The 17711-nt window shown below is 48.1% G+C and overlaps 1 protein-coding gene across 1 annotated transcript in view; it reads left to right on the forward strand.

Annotated features, from left to right (window-relative positions):
• Window positions 1-272: 272 nt before the first annotated feature.
• AMPH (amphiphysin) overlaps window positions 273-17711 on the forward strand; it is a 129305-nt gene continuing 111866 nt past the window's right edge. The window contains exon 1 of the mRNA XM_076330789.1: window positions 273-405. Within this exon, the coding sequence (XP_076186904.1) occupies window positions 337-405 (69 nt within the window). The 5' untranslated portion in view covers window positions 273-336. The remainder of the gene's footprint in view (window positions 406-17711) is intronic.

A 17711-nucleotide genomic window follows, 5' to 3' on the forward strand; every position in this document is an offset into this window, starting at 1 on the left:
GCGCCGCAGCACTGGTGGCTTCTGGAAATCTTCACCCCCGTTATCTCTCCTGATATTTTTTATTATCTGGAGGAATCGCCTCATCTCCAGGAGACAACGCTGCCCGCCCTGCGGAGGGCCCAACAGCCGCCTCCCCGGGGGAGCCCGCGGGGGGGGCCGCGGCGGGGGGGCCCGCGGCTCACCTGAGGCGGCGGCGGCGGCCCCGCCTCTCCCCGCTGCGTCTTTAAGGCCCTCCTCCTCCTCCCCCTCCCTCCCTCCATCCCTGCCTCGCCACCGCCGCTCGGCTCTGCCTCGCCCGCCTTTCCCCCCTCACCCTCCCCATCCCCGCCGCCAGCCATGGCCGACATGAAGACCGGCATCTTCGCCAAAAACGTCCAGAAACGCCTCAACCGCGCCCAGGAGAAGGTGCGCCGCGGGGCGGGAAGGGGGGGGGGGGGGGGCTGGCGAGGGGCGGCCTCGCTCCGGCGGGCAGGAGGAGGAAGGGGGCGGCGGCGGCGGCGCCCGGGGTCCGCGAGGGGAGGCGGCGGCTGCCCCGCTCGCCCCCCGCGCCCGCCGCTGCGGCTTCCCCTCTCCCTGCCCGCGGGGGCGCGGAGCCGGGGCGGGGGGGGGCGTTATTATGTAACTGGCCCATTTAACCGCGCCAGCCGCCCCCCGCCCGGCCGTGCCGCTGCCCCCCGCGTCCCGGCGGCGGGTCGCTCCCCTCTGGGACGCGGCGGTGCGGGCGATGCCGGTGTCCACCTGCCGCAGGCCCGAGCGAGCGGCCGCTTCCTCGCCCTTCACGCGGAGCGGGGCTTCCCGCGGGGGTAGGCCGAGTGGCTGCGCACCGCACCGCGGCGGGGTGGCCGGGCTGCCGCCCCGGCCCGCGCGGGGAAATAAGGGTTTGCCTCGCCTCACCGCCCGCCGCCAGCCCTCCTAAGAGGATTGCATTTCCTTTAATACCCGCGCCGGCTCATCCCCGGCTGAAGCGATCCTCCTCGCTGCGCCCGCACGGCAGCTGAGCCGGCCGGCCGCAGCGGTGTGACAGAAACCCCCTTCGTGTGACAGAAGCCCGCGGGGGGCCAGAGCGGGGAGTGCTGGCGGAGGCCCACGCCTTCATTAGCAGCTGCTTCAGTTTTGGGGAGCTTCTCAAAATGTCATGAGGCTGGTCGAAATGTTGTGCAGCTGATGGTGTTTCTTGCTTAGAAAACTCGGCGCCGATTCTTGCGTTTACTGTAGCCTGGAAATGAACAACCGGCAAAGTCGGGGAGAATTTGCGGGAGTTTCTGATCAAAGATGAGGGCCTTCTTGGCCATTGTTTATTTTGTTCAGCTTCACTAATTAAAGCCGATAGGTATAAATGTTCTGCACAAGTAACTCCTGTTTAGCTGTCGGCTGTCTCAGAACAGGACCATAGATACTAGACATTAAACCAAGCAGAAAAGCGTTTGTGTATGACTGTATACAGCATCTGTATCAGCTATTAGTACGGTTTGTTATAAAGCTGTTCTCGGCATGAATTTGGGAGGCACAGTTGTCAGCAAGTGTTGCAAGTCGTCTCTTTTGAGGGCTAATAAAACCTTTATATCCCTCTAGCATGTATCCTGTGTTGTTACATGCCCTATATAATAGGGTTCTGGAGAATTAAGAGATTATTTTATGACCACTATTTCTCATAATTCACTGCCTATAAATCCCCACTTCCTTTTTGCCACACAATGAACTCTGTGGAGCTTTAAGGGAATAAAAATTGCAACAATTAATATGTAGAAAAGTCTCATATGTAATCATGTCATTATTTAGAAAAGTCTCATATGTAATCATGTCATTATTTAAGAATCTAATAGTTGAGGCTGTCACAGGCAGGTGGTGGATTTTCCCTTTCAAATACTCCTATCTAACTCACAAGGTCATAAAGTACTAGACTTTTCAATACCAAAGTCATGATACATTTCCATTCTTGCAGGTTTGGACTGCAACCGTTTTTGAGTAAAACGTATAATATACTCTTTAAGAGTTTGAACAGATCTGATGACTTTATGGTGTGAGTTAAGCTGGGCTGGCAGTTGGAGTAGAAGCCTAAAAATACTATTAATTTCCCTGCATCTGGTAAAGCATTGGTGTAAGTCTTAAAAGTCGGATGTACTGCTTCCAGGTGTGTCTGTTCAAACATGGGAGGTCTTGTTGGCAGAAATGTGTGGTTGTACCAGAGCAGACCTTAATCTGAGTACCTGAGGTCCTGGTATTGTGGTGAAGATGGCTCATGCACCAGCCCCGGGGTGGCTGTGTGGAGCCTGATGGGACACCTTGGGTGCAAACCAGGGATGCTGGTGGGCTCTGATGGCTGTGCTGCTCTACCTTTGCTTCAGTAATCAGCCATGCTAACAAGGGGAAAACTTGTCTGATTTGATCTGCATGTATTGCAATCGGGCATCTGGCAATTTTGGCCTCATTATGGTATCTGTGGTGGTTGTTTCTTGTGTCAATGGGTCTAAACATTGCTTATTTACAGGGAATAAAAGCTTTTAGGGGCCTGACACAGAACAGGTCACAGTACCATGTAGCTCTATCCTTGCATCCCTCTTCATGGCATGCATGTGTAGTTGTTGCGTGAGCTGTGCGCATCTGTTCTCTTGTGCCTACGCTTCTGGTTAGCTTTGAGTTCCTTTATGGTTATACAAGATAAAACTCTTCATTATTTTTGCTAAAACTTCACTTTAAAAAAAAAAAAAAGGCCCCCAAATGGGAATGATACAGAATGATTGTTTTTTTGTTTGTTTTCTTTGGGTACATCATAGAATCATAGAATCATTAAGGTTGGAAAAGACCTCTAAGATCATTGAGTCCAACTGTCAACGCAACACTACTATGCCCACTAAACCATGTCCCTAAGCGCCTCATCTACATGTCTTTTAAATACCTCCAGGGATGGGGACTCCACCACTTCCCTGGGCAGCCTGGTCCAATGTTTCACCACTCTTTCACTAAAGAAATTTTTCCTCACTTCCAATCTGAACCTCCCCTGGTGCAACTTGAGGCCATTTCCTCTCGTCCTATCACTAGTTACTTGGGAGAAGAGACTGACACCCACCTCGCTACAACCTCCTTTCAGGTAGTTGTAGAGAGCGATGAGGTCTCCCCTCAGCCTCCTTTTCTCCAGGCTAAACAACCCCAGTTCCCTCAGCCGCTCCTCATAAGACTTGTTCTCCAGACCCCTCACCAGCCTCGTTGCCCTTCTCTGGACATGCTCCAGCACCTTAACGTCCTTCTTGTAGTGAGGGGCCCAAAACTGAACACAGTATTCGAGGTGCGGCCTCACCAGTGCCGAGTACAGGGGCACGATCACTTCCCTACTCCTGCTGGCCACACTGTTTCTGATACAGGCCAGGATGCCATTGGCCTTCTTGGCCGCCTGGGCACACTGCTGGCTCATGTTCAGCCAGCTGTCAACCAGTACCCCCAGGTCCTTTTCCGCCAGGCAGCTTTCCAGCCACTCTTCCCCAAGCCTGTAGCGTTGCTGGGGGCTGTTGTGGCCGAAGTGCAGGACCCGGCACTTGGCCTTGTTGAATCTCATACAGTTGGCCTTGGCCCATTGATCCAGCCTGTCCAGGTCCCTCTGCAGAGCCTTCCTACCCTCGAGCAGATCAACACTCCTGCCCAACTTGGTGTCATCTGCAAACTTACTGAGGGAGCACTCAATCCCCTCATCCAGATCATCAATAAAGATATTGAACAAGACCGGCCCCAGTACTGAGCCCTGGGGAACACCGCTTGTGACCGGCCACCAACTGGATGTAACTCCATTCTCCATAACTCTCTGGGCCCGACCATCCAGCCAGTTTTTGACCCAGCGCAGAGTACACCTGTCTAAGCCGTGAGCCGCCAGCTTTTCTAGGAGAATGCTGTGGGAGACAGTGTCAAAGGCCTTACCGAAGTCCAGGCAGACCACATCCACAGCCTTTCCCTCATCCACTAGGCGGGTCACCTGGTCATAGAAGGAGATCAGGTTGGTCAAGCAGGACCTGCCTTTCATGAACCCGTGCTGGCTGGGCCTGATCCCCTGGTTGTCCCGCACATGCCTTGTGAGCGCCCTCAAGATGAACCGCTCCATAATCTTCCCCGGCACCGAGGTCAGGCTGACAGGCCTGTAGTTCCCCGGATCCTCCTTCCGGCCCTTCTTGTGGATGGGCATCACATTGGCAAGCCTCCAGTCATCCGGGACCTCCCCCGTTAACCAGGACTGCTGATAAATGATGGAGAGTGGCTTGGCGAGCTCCTCCGCCAGCTCCCTCAGCACCCTCAGGTGGATCCCATCCAGCCCCATAGACTTGTGAGCATCCAGGTGGCATGGATGACAAGTAAATTGTATCTAGGAGTTAAGTCTGATTTATCTGCTTTCTGATGGTGTGAATAGGATGGCATTGTGACAGGTGTGTAATATCACCCTGGCTTAAAGAGATTAGAAATACATTCTGAGTGGTTTTATCTTGTTGCTTATATTGGATTTGGGCACCTTCAGTTTACTTAATGTGTCCTTATAGTCAATTGCGTTTATAAAGCATTTATACATTGTTTTCTATTATGTGTTATTGATGTAACATAGGTATTAAAAACATGGAGTGGCTGTAAAATATAAACCTTCATCTGTGGAAACTATTTTTCTAATGATGCTATCATTATCTTCAGTTTCTTGCAGTCTAGGAGAAATTTTAGTTGTATGGTGTAGGTAGTGCATGTGCCCATATACATATGTGACTAGTCACTTTTTATATGACAAAAGCTAAATAACTGACATGAAAACACCTCATATTGTGCAAATCTATCTGTCTTGCATTAGAAGAGTTAAATCTGAGAGTTACATGAATGCATCCTTTTAAACTAGGAAAATAGTATCAACAAAAGCAATCATCCATCTGTGACAGAGCAGACTTGACAATGTCAATAATACTGGTTTTTTCCTTATAAGATTCCAGAAATATTTAGGTTACTCTACACTGTGGAAATTGGTGAGGTAAATGTGTCAATGGCTTGATATGGCAAATGACACTAAAAAAGATAGTGTAAGGCTAAAGAAAGTAAGAAATCATTCACTTAATCATGAACTGAAGTGCTAATAAGGGGAAGAAGGCAATTGTCCAAAATGGGCTGTACCAGGCTAGTACTCAAAATGAAACGTGATTTTAAACAAACAGAAACAATAATTGGTCACACCGTTTTTCACATCATCCAGAAGATGGTATTTTTGGTGGTAGCACATGTGCCCTGGCACCCTGATTTTTGAATCAATGAGTGTCCCATGTATTAAACTACACTGCTCTTCACTGCATTTCTTTAATAACTTTCCCCCAAAATTCAGGAAGCGTAGACGTGCTGAGTTGCAGCATCTGCTGTAAGTTGCCAACAGTGGTTTACTAGGCATAGTGGTGTTGGGTTGACGGTTGGACTCGATGATCTTAGAGGACTTTTCCAACCTTAATGATTCTATGATTCTAACAGTCAGCTGAAGAATCTGGATTAAAGGTTTAAAAGCATCAGAGCAACTTAGGAGCCTACACCCCAGCCGTAAAAGTAAATGAAACACTGATGCACTTAAATGTCTGTTTATACTGAAACCTGAACAGATGTATTGGTAATTGAGGCTGCCTGAGTCAGTTCTGAGGACAAGATTACTTGGATGAAAAGGATTAGTTTGTATCCCTAGGTTCCTCTGGAAATTTGAATTTAAGCTGCTAACCAAATTTATAACACTAGTTATCTCCTTGTCCTCCCCTTTGTAACCCAACACCTCTAAGTGAATAGAATAGAATAGTTCAGCTGGAAGGGACCTACAATGACCATCTAGCCCAACTGCCTGACCACTTCAGGGCTGACCAAAAGTTCAAGCATGGTATTAAGGGCGTTGTCCAAATGCCTCTTAAACACTGACAGGCTTGGGGCATCGACCACCTCTCCAGGAAGCCTCTTCCAGGGTTTGGCCACCCTCTTGGTAAAGAAAGGCCTCCTCATGTCAAGTCTGAACCTCCCCTGACGGACGCAGCTTTGAGCCATTCCCACGCGCCCTGGCACTGGGTACCAGGGAGAAGGGATCAGCACCTCCCTCTCCACTTCCCCTCCTCAGGAAGCTGTAGGGAGCAGTGAGGTCGCCCCTCAGCCTCCTTCTCTCCAAACTAGACAAACCCTGTGTCCTCAGCCGCTCCTCAGAGGAGATGCCTCCCAGCCCCTTCACCAGCTTTGGTGCCCTCCTCTGGACACATTCGAGGACCTCCACATCCTTTTTAAATGGTGGGGCCTAGAACTGCACACAGTACTCAAGGTGAGGCCGCACCGGTGCTGAATACAGTAGGATGATCACCTCTTTTGACCGGCTGGTTATGCTGTGTTTGATGCACCCCAGAATGCAGTTTGCCCTCTTGGCTGCCAGGGCACCCTGCTGACTCCTGTTGAGCCTCCTGTCAACCAGCAACCCCAGACCCCTTTCTGTGTCTGCTGTTACTCCGTCCTAGGTGCAGAATCCGGCATTTTGACTTGTGAAACTTCATCCCATTAATCATAGCCCAATGCTCCAATCTGTCTAGATCCCTCTGCAAGGCCTCTTGTCCCTTGAGAGAGTGAACTGCACCTCCAGGTTTAGTATCATCAGCAAACTTACTAACCGTGCATTCAACTCCTGCATCCAAATCATTGATAAAAAGATTGAACAGAACTGGCCCTAGAACTGAACCCCGGGGAACACCTCTGGTGACTGGTCTCCAGCCAGATGTAGCCCCATTCACTGCAACCCTTTGAGCTCTGCCCTTCAGCCAGTTCTTCACCCAGCGCACCGTGTACCTGTTCATCCCACAGTTGGACAACTTGTCCAGAAGGATGTTGTGAGGGACAGTATCAGACGCCTTACTAAAACCCAGAGGAATTACATCTGCTGCCTTCCCTTCATCCACGAGGTGGGTGACCTTATCGTAGGAGGATATTAAATTAGTTAAACAGGACTTTCCCTTTGTGAATCCATGTTGACTGTGCCTGATGATTGCCTTGTCCTTCAAACGCCTTTCAATAGCACCCAGAATGATCTTCTCCATAATTTTTCCAGGAACTGAGGTTAGACTAACAGGTCTGTAGTCTCCTGGGTCTTCCCTGATGCCCTTTTTGTAAATTGGAATAATGTTGGCTAGCTTCCAGTCAGTGGGGACCTCCCCAGACTCCCATGACCTTTGGTAGATGATTGAGAGGGATCCTGCTGTAACATCCGCTAGCTCCTTCAGTACTCTGGGATGACTCCCATCAGGCCCCATGAACTTGTGAACATTCAGCTGATACAGCTGGTCCCTTACAATTTCAGTGTGCACAAGTGGAGAGTCACTGTTCCCACAGTCGTGGTCTTCCAATTCAGAGGACCAGGCAGCCCAAGGTAGCCTCATGGATGTTAGTTCTGGTGCAGAGAGGGGACAGCTAATAGGGGTGGTCTCTGGGCTGCAGGGCTGGTTTCTGCCATGGCCTGAGAGGAGAGTAACAGCACGAGGTTTGTCTTTAGGAGCTGAGTGGCAGAGGATGCATCAGGGATACCCAGCAGCTGTGCCCAGTGCATGGCCACCAAGGGCAGGGACAGCCCCCTGGGCACAGGGACTGCCTCGGGGCCTGCATCCCAAAGGTCTTCCTCCGAAGGGTGGTGGGTGGGGCTGTGCATGGGGGGCCCCATCACCCCCATGTCACAGTGCCACCACCTGGCAACGCAGCAGTCACAATGCCCCGGGGCAGGATAAAAGGGGGCATCTTCCCGTGTCCCGCTTCCAGAGCTGGCCTCGGGGCAGCCCGAAGACATCCAAGAGGAAATCCTTGAAGAGCCGGTGGAATTACTTGGAGGGGGCTAAGGGAGGAAGAACAGAGGCTGAACGAGGCTGCTGGAGGTTCTCTGCTGCAAGGCCACCTCCTGGCAGGGCCACCTTCAAAGCCCATCTGATGGACGGAAATCCTGCTTCAGCCTTCAGGGAACAGACGCAAGCCCCTCAGGAAATGAGAAGAACCACCAAGCCCTGCAGGTGCCTGTGGCTATCAGGCCTTTTCATCTGGATCGCAGTGGCAAGACCAAGGGAATGCCTTCTTGAGGAGCACTGCAGAGCTCACTGTTATCATCCCCTGTGGAGCCAGGGGCAGCAGCCATAAGAAATGGGATGCAGAGATGTTGCAAGGGGTCCCAGTGCTTTGGAGCACCCACTGGTGTCCCGCCAGGCACGGGAAGGATTCTTGCCCCCAAGGTTGGTCAGGCTGGGGGCATTTGGCCACTCTCGGGAGCCCCTGAGATGGCTCCAGGCTGAGGGAGAATAGGGCTTGGGCATCTCCTGGGAGGCATGACCAGCCTGTGGGACGAGGAGGCAGGTCTTGCTCATGTGCTCAGGGAATAGCCGATCGCCAGCGCTGGGGTCAGGAAGGAATTTTCCCCCGGGGCAGATTGGCACTGGTGTCCCTGGGGGTTTTTTGCCTTCCTCTGCAGCACTGAGCATGACCACTTGCCAGGGCTCCTCTGGTCCATTTTGGCTAGGTTCCTGCCTGCTGCTCATGCACCATGAAGATGGCCTCTCGTGCCCTGCAGCTGGGGGGAGGAAGGCTTTTTTTTCCCCCATGGTGGCCTAGCAAGTGTCCCCGGGGTTTTTTGCCTTCCTCTGCAGCACTGAGCACGGCCCCTTGCCAGGGCTCCTTTGGGCCATTTTGGCTAGGTGCCTGCTGCTCCTGCTCCACGAAGGTGGCCCTCGTGCCCCACATCCGGGGGGAGGAAGCTTTCTGGACTCCCAGGGTGGCTCCTGGGGGTTGCTTCTTGTTCTCTGTAGCACTGAGCACAGCCCCTTGTCAGGGCTCCTCTGGGCCCTTTCGGCTCGGTTCTTGCCTGCTGCTCTTGCACCTCCAAGGCACCACTTGTGCCCTGGCTCTCTCTGGCTCCCTTGTCCATTGCAGGTTTGGAGCGGGAGTGAGCTCTGCTCTTCCCTTGGCTCCATTTCCCCAGGGGTTCTTGCTTGTGCAAAACAGCCTGTGCTTGGAAGGGCTCCAGGCTTGCTGCACCGTCAGGAGCTGCCACTTTTCAGCTCTCCCTGCGTGCAATACAAGCACAGGGCAGGCACGAGAGCGCTTTTCATGCATTGCTGGCCACGAAACACAGCGGAGCAAGTTTTGGAAGGCAAAGACTATACTTTTCATCGCTACCTGTCATACTTTGGAAAATACCCTGTGCTACCACACACCTCCTCTCCTTCTTTTGTGTGTGGTCAGTACCAATGCTCGTTCTTCAGGAAGCAGGGACTGCTTGGCCTGTTATTCCTGCTGCTACTTTCTGCAGCTCTGTGACTTGCCTTTGCCAGACTGCAAGGGATGTTTTGTCAAGCTAAACTGAAGAATGCATCAGCCTGCTCCTGGCTACACATCCGCATTGTGTTAATGCTTGTGAGCATTGGCTCTGAAACAGATTCAGAAAAATAAAATAAAATCCTGTTTCCCCTTGTAACCTTTGTGTTATGTGTCCTTGGAAGTGTTTTTGGAGCTGAAAAACCCCTGGCATTTCAGGCAAATAACAGCCTCATCGTTATTCGACTCATGGTGAGCGCAGGGAATAGAATAGAACAGTTACGCTATGTTATGCCTAGAGTTCTGCATTGCAAGCTATGACCTAGGCCTGAGGGCTCCATCCAGGAGAGCAGCTCTCTGCAGCGCAGGTCCCAGGCCCATCCAGGAGACAGGGGCAGAGACGGGCACACCCACAACATGGCTCAGGCAGGGACTGAAGGCCCCGGGCTGAGCTGAGACACGTCCCCTGGGCCCTTGGCAGGAGATGGTGGGGGTCCCGGTGGAGGCCGGTCCCAGCCATTGAGGCTTATGAGCACCCCCAGGACCCCGACAGAAGTGGACTTGCACTGCTCATATGGTCTCCTTCAGACATTGACGGTCGGCCACTTTGGAGACAGAGCATTGGGCCAGAGGGACCTTTGTTCTGAGGGAGTACTGTTGTTCTCAGGCCCTTGTGTTTTAGCAAGTTTTCCAAGGGAAACAGCTCAGGCATTTTTAAAAATGAGTACGAGGAGAAAAACAAAATCCACAGGGAATTGAACAGGTATTGCTCACCTCAAAAAGATTTGCAACCATTTAGTTGAGGAGCATGTCCTGCTTCAGTCTGCGGGCTTGATCTTTGAGCCTTGCTAGTGTCAGAGATGTGGGGTTTTGCCATCCTGTGGAAACCCAGCCCTGAGGCAGGAGATGAGTATCTGCGTGCAAAAATACATTTGTGAAAGGCATGTTACATATATTGTTCCTGTGCTGACCTGCCTGCAATGTGATGATACGGTTCTAGCAACCTCGGGTTCATAAAAGCAAATTACTGTCTAATGATTTAAAACATTGGCCCCACAGATGTTATACAATCTAGTCCACTGAAGTCATTACAGTATTATGACACACCTCAATGCTTAGGGCCCTGCTGGCACAAGCACATGCAATGAAGAGGCAAATTCGTCTCTGAAGAGTTAATTGTTAATCTCTGAGTTTACAAGCAAAATCAATTAGAAGTCAATTATTTCTCATGTGAATGGTGTGGTCTAAACTACGCAGCTCTGATTCTTCTAGCTTCCGGTTCCAGTATAATAAGAACTTGAATTTCCTTTTTTTAATTTCTTTTTTTTCCTAGAAATTGTAGAAAAGAGGGAGTGCAAGTGGCCATTTGGCCCATTCTTCTAAACCAAAGCAGAATCAGCTGTACTTAAAATTATTCCTTAGGAGTGATTTTCTTGCTAGCTTTTTTAAGTATGTAATGGTGGAGATTTTGCAGCTTCCCTAAAATGATCTATGCCATTACGTAGGCACCTCCAGTCAGAAAGTTCTCTTCTCAATAGAAATGTCCTTTTTTGCAGTTCAAGCCCTTTGTTCCCTGTTCTAGCTTTCCTTGATGTAGAGGAGTGTGTTCTTTCTTCTTGCCTCAAAATTTACAAGTGGTTTTCCTCTCTTGTCAGTGTTCCCTATGATCTAACTGGAATTATCGTATGACCCTCCCAACCAGGCCAAATAGTAGCTATGATTAAAGTATCGATTGCTTTCAGTTGTTTTAGTTTCTATAGTACAGGTTAAAAGGTAGAGGGAGATTCTGGTTGTCTGGGTGCTAGGCGTGGAAGAAAGGGGAGAGAAAACCCCCAGGGCACCTTCCTGCGATGTTCTCATGTGACGTTTTTCCTGCTACGTGAGGGAAGGTAATCAGTTTCTCCTGTTCCAGTTTTCTCCCTACATGCAATGTTAAGCATGATCCTGTGAGTTACTGTGTAATACGCTCTTCCTCATTGTCACTTAGTTTCCATCAAGTCAAGAAAGTGCTGTTTCTTCAGTTTTATGGGGATACATATCTCCATGTTTGCTGACCAGAGCATTATTAATATCAAGGCAACCTCCTCCTCTGTTCTTGCTTGACAATTTCATCTTTTCACTTTTACTCTTTCCCATTTCCTTTTTAGTTCTTGAGCATGCGTCCATTCCTCTACCGTTCTCTCTACACTTCGCTTAGACCCTCTCTTTAAAATAAAATAGAATTTCTAAAAATCTGCTGCTAACTTGTTGGGCTTGGCTCTGGACTCTCTTCTTCGCTATATCTTGCTCCTCTAGCAGATCCTCTCTCTTGCATTGTTGTGTTGTCTAAGACCCAGTGTTTCTGACCCAATGTCTGCCCCATGCTAGCCATCAGTGAGGCTGTCATCAGTGGTCCACAGCCACTCCACAGTGCAGTGCCACCTTCCTGTTGTGGCACAATTAAGAGTCTGTGAATTTACGGGCATGCAGTGGAGAGATGTTGGGGTGGTGATAACCTGTGTATCTGGAAAATACAGGAGTTCCTGCTCTGGATTGATCACCAACACCTGCCTCCTAGAATAGGATGTGATACTGGCCCCTGGTCCACCCAGCTGCTGTAGATGGTGAGGGTGAGAGAGCAGTGAATGAGGGCAGGAAAGGGAAATACACTTTGCCTTTCATCTCAATAGCCCAAGTTTCCTGCACTGGCTAGGAGGAACTATGAAGGAGACTGCTCAGCATCTGTCATAGCAGGATATTTCATTGGGGATAAATGGCGGAGAAAAGCGGAGGTAAGTATGAGGTGGGGGTGAGCGTGGAGGGGAGAGCAGCATGCCTGTGCCCCCGCTGCCTGCAGCAACTCAGAACGGCTGGCCAGGCTGTGGGGAGCCCCTCTTACTGGCTTGCCAGGTAACAAAAGCAAGTGTGGGATGACAGGCTACTGAGTTTGGGAGAAAATGAAAATAAAGAGTGAAAGATGCCTTGTAACACTTTTTTGCAGTTGCCCACATGAAGAGGACCATAGCTCCCTGAACTCGCCTGGAGATGGCAGGGGAATTTTTTCACCTACCTAAAATATGCACAGTGGGATTCACCCCTACCAAAACCTCTGATCAGGCAGCAGTCACTGCCTGCTATGCCAGTCCTCCTGCTCACCTCGGGGACTGCGGAGTGGGGGGAGAAGGTGTACTGATGGCTCTGCTGCTTCAACACGGAGAGCATTTTCCCTAGGGAACTGTTGTTTGGTTTAGTTCATTGGGCTCTGCTGCAAACTCAGCTGCTTGGAGCCTTCAATCCAAAGTGTTTCAAGTGCTGGGTCGCTCTTCCCTAAGTATTCTGCAGCGTCAGTGCTGTTCATCGCTGAGCCTTTGCTGTTCTCGAATACAAGATAATTTGTTCCTGACCTAATGAGTAGCTAGTTAGTTAATAGTTGCCAGAATCATAAACCAATGACCAACTTGGAAAAGCAATTGTGTTGTTTTGTCATGTTGAGTCTCTGCTAATTGGAGTTTATTAATCTGTTTAAGAGGGTAAGGTAAAACATAGGCCTGCAGTAAAGACGCATATAACACATTTCTGAAGTGTCCGTTTGTGCTATGAGAAAGCTAATGCAGGAAATAGCCTGTTCCTCTTCCTGGCTGCTCTACCTTTTTTTCTGTTTTCTGCGTAATTATTCTTCATTATCTGTAGGACAGGAGCATCTGTGAGACTCTGCAGAATTGGGGACTGGTGTAGATAAGCACTTTGTTGGTAAAATTTAGAGTAGTTGGTAAAATTTAGTTTAGATATTTTCTAAGAAGGTTGGTGGGGCAATGGGAGAGGAGTTCAGCAGGCTTTCTGGGGCTGGAGTCAGGGGCTGGACCACACTTCAAGTCTCTGGTCTCTGACTCCTGGTGCCCTGCTACTACTTCTCAGTTGTTTCTGTTGTGCCTTCTTTTTCTTACCTCCTTTTTTTCTGACAAAAAGCTCCTGCTTACTCCCAGATAGGATCTTCTGCTTTGTTCTCCCTGTCTCTGTAGCAGATTAATTCCTTTGATGCTCTCCTGAAGTCTCAGCTTGCAGTTACTTTCACCCCACTTTTTTTGTACCCACAAGATTTCTAAATCTGTGCTTTGTAGTGATACAGAGGCCAGTGCTACAGTCCATGAACTGCAATCAGTCCTCTTTACCTATGATACAAAAGAGGAGAGGAAGGCCTGCCAAAGTCTTGGGCTGTCACTAAAACAACCATTTGAAAAACCATTTCTAGTCTAGATTAGTAAACAAACCCCTATTATTTTTTCCAGAAACATTTCACAGAATGCCATCTTTATAGCGTGTACACACGTGCCTGCACAAGCCTACAAGAAACTGTCAATCCTACTTTTCCCAGGTTTCAATTTGAAAACCACTGTAAGAATAGACTGATGTCTTATTTTTAGCAAAATAGGGGTTTGAGAAAACAAAAATTGGCTAAACACAGAGAATCTGAATTTCCTTTCTAGACTGTGATCATCAGTAAGCGCTTGCTTGTGTCCTTACAGAAGTTTGAGGGGTTAGCGGTATGTAGCTGAGGTAGGTCATGGTCTGCAGCGCCATGGGAACACAGTTATTTCTACTGATGATTCACACTTTACGTCTCAGCAGAGCCCAGTTAAGTGACCCGGATGCACGAGGGTTAATACACATTAAGCACAAAGTAGGAGCAGATGAAACACCACATACAGAGAAGCAGCTTGATTGAATAAAGGTGATCCATTTTCTGTGGAGAGTAATCAGTCTTTGAGGTCTGAGAAATGACATTGATTTTTCACATAAAATGCATATATTAGGTTTAGATTCAGGAAGTTGTTTAAAGATTTTTTGCATGCACGGCCTGTAGAGGAATAAATAAAAATGTGATACTGTTATTAAACCTGTACAGATCTGTGTGTGGACGATGTTGCTTATATTTAAACTAGGCTTCCAGCTGTTCAATTTGCCATTATCACCTAAATCCTTGTTGGTTTTTGTGGGTGTTATCTTCTCACACTGGTGTAGTCACTCTATGCTATTTGGATGAACTTTTTAAATACACAAGGCACACTGCTGAAATGGATCTGCTGTGAGCACGAAATCATTTTTTCAAAATAAAGTTGTCAGTAATTTTAAGACAAATTTTAGTCCTGTAAAAATCATAAGGAATGGTTCATGAAGCTAATCAGAGAGGAAAGAATTTAATTGATTGCCTCATGTTTTTCAGATCTGTACTAACCATGTTCTTATCACAGGGGAAACAGAGGTGCTAGGATCAAAGGCAGAACAAAGGAAAAGAAAAATTCCTGGGTGTACTCAGGCCTGAAGAGAGACAGGAGCACGGCTCGGTCCAGAGGCACGTTGGTCTGGTGCAGGCTTAGGGCAGATGTTCCCATGGCTGACCTTGCTCAGGGAAGAAATGCATAGGGAGAAAAGTGCACGGTAGTAACCGAAGGGACCCCAGGCAGGCAGGGGATGACTAGCTGCTGCAACCACTGCACGGTCGCTGTGGGACCATGTTCAGGAAGCGGTAAAGGAGCGGATTCATTATATGTGAAGCGGCAAGTGGAAAACAGCCACAACAGAATGAGGTTAATGTCTAGGTGAGAAGGTGGCTGGCTGACATCCAAAAACAAGCCAGACATTTGGAGATGAAAAAAGAATTTGAGATCCAGAATTCGGGTTTCAAGAAATGTGGAAGTATAACAGTGCAGGGAAATGTCTTTGATTTTAAAAAATAGTACAGCCCTCCCTCTATATTCTCAAATAGTTTCTGGATTAATTAGTAAAGAAATTAATATATTCCTTATGATGTGACAGTCTTACAAACTGCCAAAATGTAACTTTCTTGATAGCACATCTCTAAACATTGTCTTACTTAATTCTCAGAAAAAATGTGTGGGCAGAGTTAATATCAGGACAGTTGTATCTTCCTTCATGTTTGTTCATCTCCGCTCTTCCTTCTTTGTCCTTCTCTTCTCCCATCATCCTTTCCTTGCTGCTTTCTCTTTCCCTTCCTCTCTTCTTGTACATCTAACCAAACAAGTTGTTGTAGACTTAACCACCAAAGCCATTTAGAAAATTATTTGACTTCTGTTGCGCCATCTGGTTACTTGATAGGTAAGCACAGCTGCACACTTCAGAGATGATTGCATGTTTAAAAATCAGTACTAAGCCTCCAAAAGTTGCAGGCTGTCAAAGAGTACTGAATGTTCATTTTGTTTTATTTGCCTCCTGTTGTGCATGAGAGGAGGGACAGATGGTACTGCTGGAACAGGGCTATTCCCTCAGGGTCTGCAGGGCTGACCAAGGTCCTCCCCGTGTGGTGGGAAGCTGGGAATAAAGTGGCAGCATCCCACATAGGCAGTGCCGAGTACCTGGGGAAACACTGAAAGACAGGGAAGGTGAAACAGAGAGCAAAGTTGCCTAGTAATTAAGACAGCAGTGCATGAAGTGCAAATGTGGAAGCTGAAGGAAGCCACAGTGGGCTCCATTCACAAGCTTTGTTTCTATCGTGAGCTCCAGCTGAGTCCACAGGAATGCCACCCAAATGGTCGCTTTAGGGTTTAGCCCAGCAGTGCTGTCACTCCAGATTCAGGGAAGTCAAGGTGCTATGTGTACCCCGGGGATTTTGAACTTACTTCTGCCCTCTGTTCTTGTAGTAAAATAACCCTCCTATGAAATCTGTACTTCCAGGGTCTGAAAAGCATGTTTCAGAGAAGGCTAACCTCGCTGACGTTTTGCAGAGCTGAAGAGGATTTTATTTTTAACACCACCCTGGCATCATGTTTTCCTGTAGCACCAATCCAAGATCATATTTGTTGCAAGCATAGTGCCAGCATCTTTTGTGCAAAGTTTCATATTAGGGTAAAAATAAATGGTAATTTAGAAGCTGGCTGAGAATTTGGGTTGATTTGACAGCCAAACTGAGAAACAAATCAGGGAGGAATTTAGGCAACCATTAGCTGACAAACACACGTGCCATTATGGCATCTTAACTCCTTAACGAGTTGCATCTCCAAGAGTCATGGCATAGCAATGGGGCAGGACAGGGAGGAACAAGCTCTGACTGACAAATATTTTGGATCAAGAACATGTGTTTGCAAACTGCAAGATGAATGCAAGTTTGAGTACGGTGTGTTTTGCTCAGTGTTTTAACTCGGATTGTGCTGTTCAGTTCTGGTTTCTGTACTGAGGGCTGTCTTCTATATGCAGTGTTTGTGTGGAAAAGAATTTTAAAAAATTGGACCCCATTAAAAAGTGTATTTTAAAGAAAGTACTGTCCGGTATTGAGGTTGCTAAGTTACTTCTCTGAAGAATCTATTTTTGTGAGCAATAAATCATTTTCCCCCCTTCTAGTATTCAATTTCCAGTTTGACTCAAAGCAGTTATACCAACGTCTGTTTGCTAAAGCCCATCCTACCAAAGGCTTACCATGAAGTACGCTGTTTAATACTGGTGTTGGATTGCTCAGTAGTATCTGTTATCAGAAGTGTTTGCAGGATTGAAGTAGTAATATAAACCCGGCACAGACTTTTCCCTCCTCTGGCTCAAAGAAAGGTATTTTTTACACTCCATTATACAGAAAGATTCCTTACTTGCATGAAAGCAGTTGCCATTAAACATTAATGAATCTTGGAATATTTGCACATGGATCTGGGAAGAAAAAAAAAAAAGGCAGTGAAAAGTCAGTCTCAAATTCAAAACACTTGTTATTCCTTCTCACTCTCTCTGAAGCTCAGGATATTTTCAGTTCTGCTTCAGGGAAGGTGTTATCATTAAGTGTTGACAAAAGAACACCTCTGGTGGATTGTCATGGATTTCTGTCTTTTTTTTTTATTAAGTCTTATAAAATTGGAAATAGCAGAAAGGTGGGGAAAGGCTTTCTAAAAAGAGTCACAAACTCCTTTCCACTCTAAGATATGTACACCAACAGGTTATGTCTACTCTAAACCAGCTTTAGCTATACCAGTAGTGAGCAGGTGGTTTCCTATCGGGCCAAAATGACCTGCTGTACTACCGAAAAACGTTAAATAGAGAGCATGTTTCACCCAAGGTTTTTAGCTCTGGGATTTTCAAATGAGCTCAGTTCCCGCTGACCTTCCCCATTTAATTTAGGGTTGTTGATAACTCAGTTCCTTATTCCTGAACGTGCCTTTCTGTGCTGCTAGCACCTGCTTAAGTGTTGTACGGAGGGTTTCCACCTTACGCCCCTCTGTTGCCTAGAAAGGGTGACTCTGGGGAGACGCAGAGAGTACAGTTTTAGGTTACTCTGTGAATGCATGGTGCGTTGTCTGCATCCTCATCTCCACCCAGTGTCTTCCCCAGCAAAACAGGAATTCTCCAAGCCTTCATTTGGTGTGGTATGAGGCAAGGTCTCACCTGAAGGTGTAAAGCCCCATGCCTGGGCAGGGGGGTATCTCTGTGCATTGCAG

This window comes from Aptenodytes patagonicus, chromosome 2, assembly GCF_965638725.1.
Source record: "Aptenodytes patagonicus chromosome 2, bAptPat1.pri.cur, whole genome shotgun sequence".
NCBI classification, from domain to species: domain Eukaryota; kingdom Metazoa; phylum Chordata; class Aves; order Sphenisciformes; family Spheniscidae; genus Aptenodytes; species Aptenodytes patagonicus.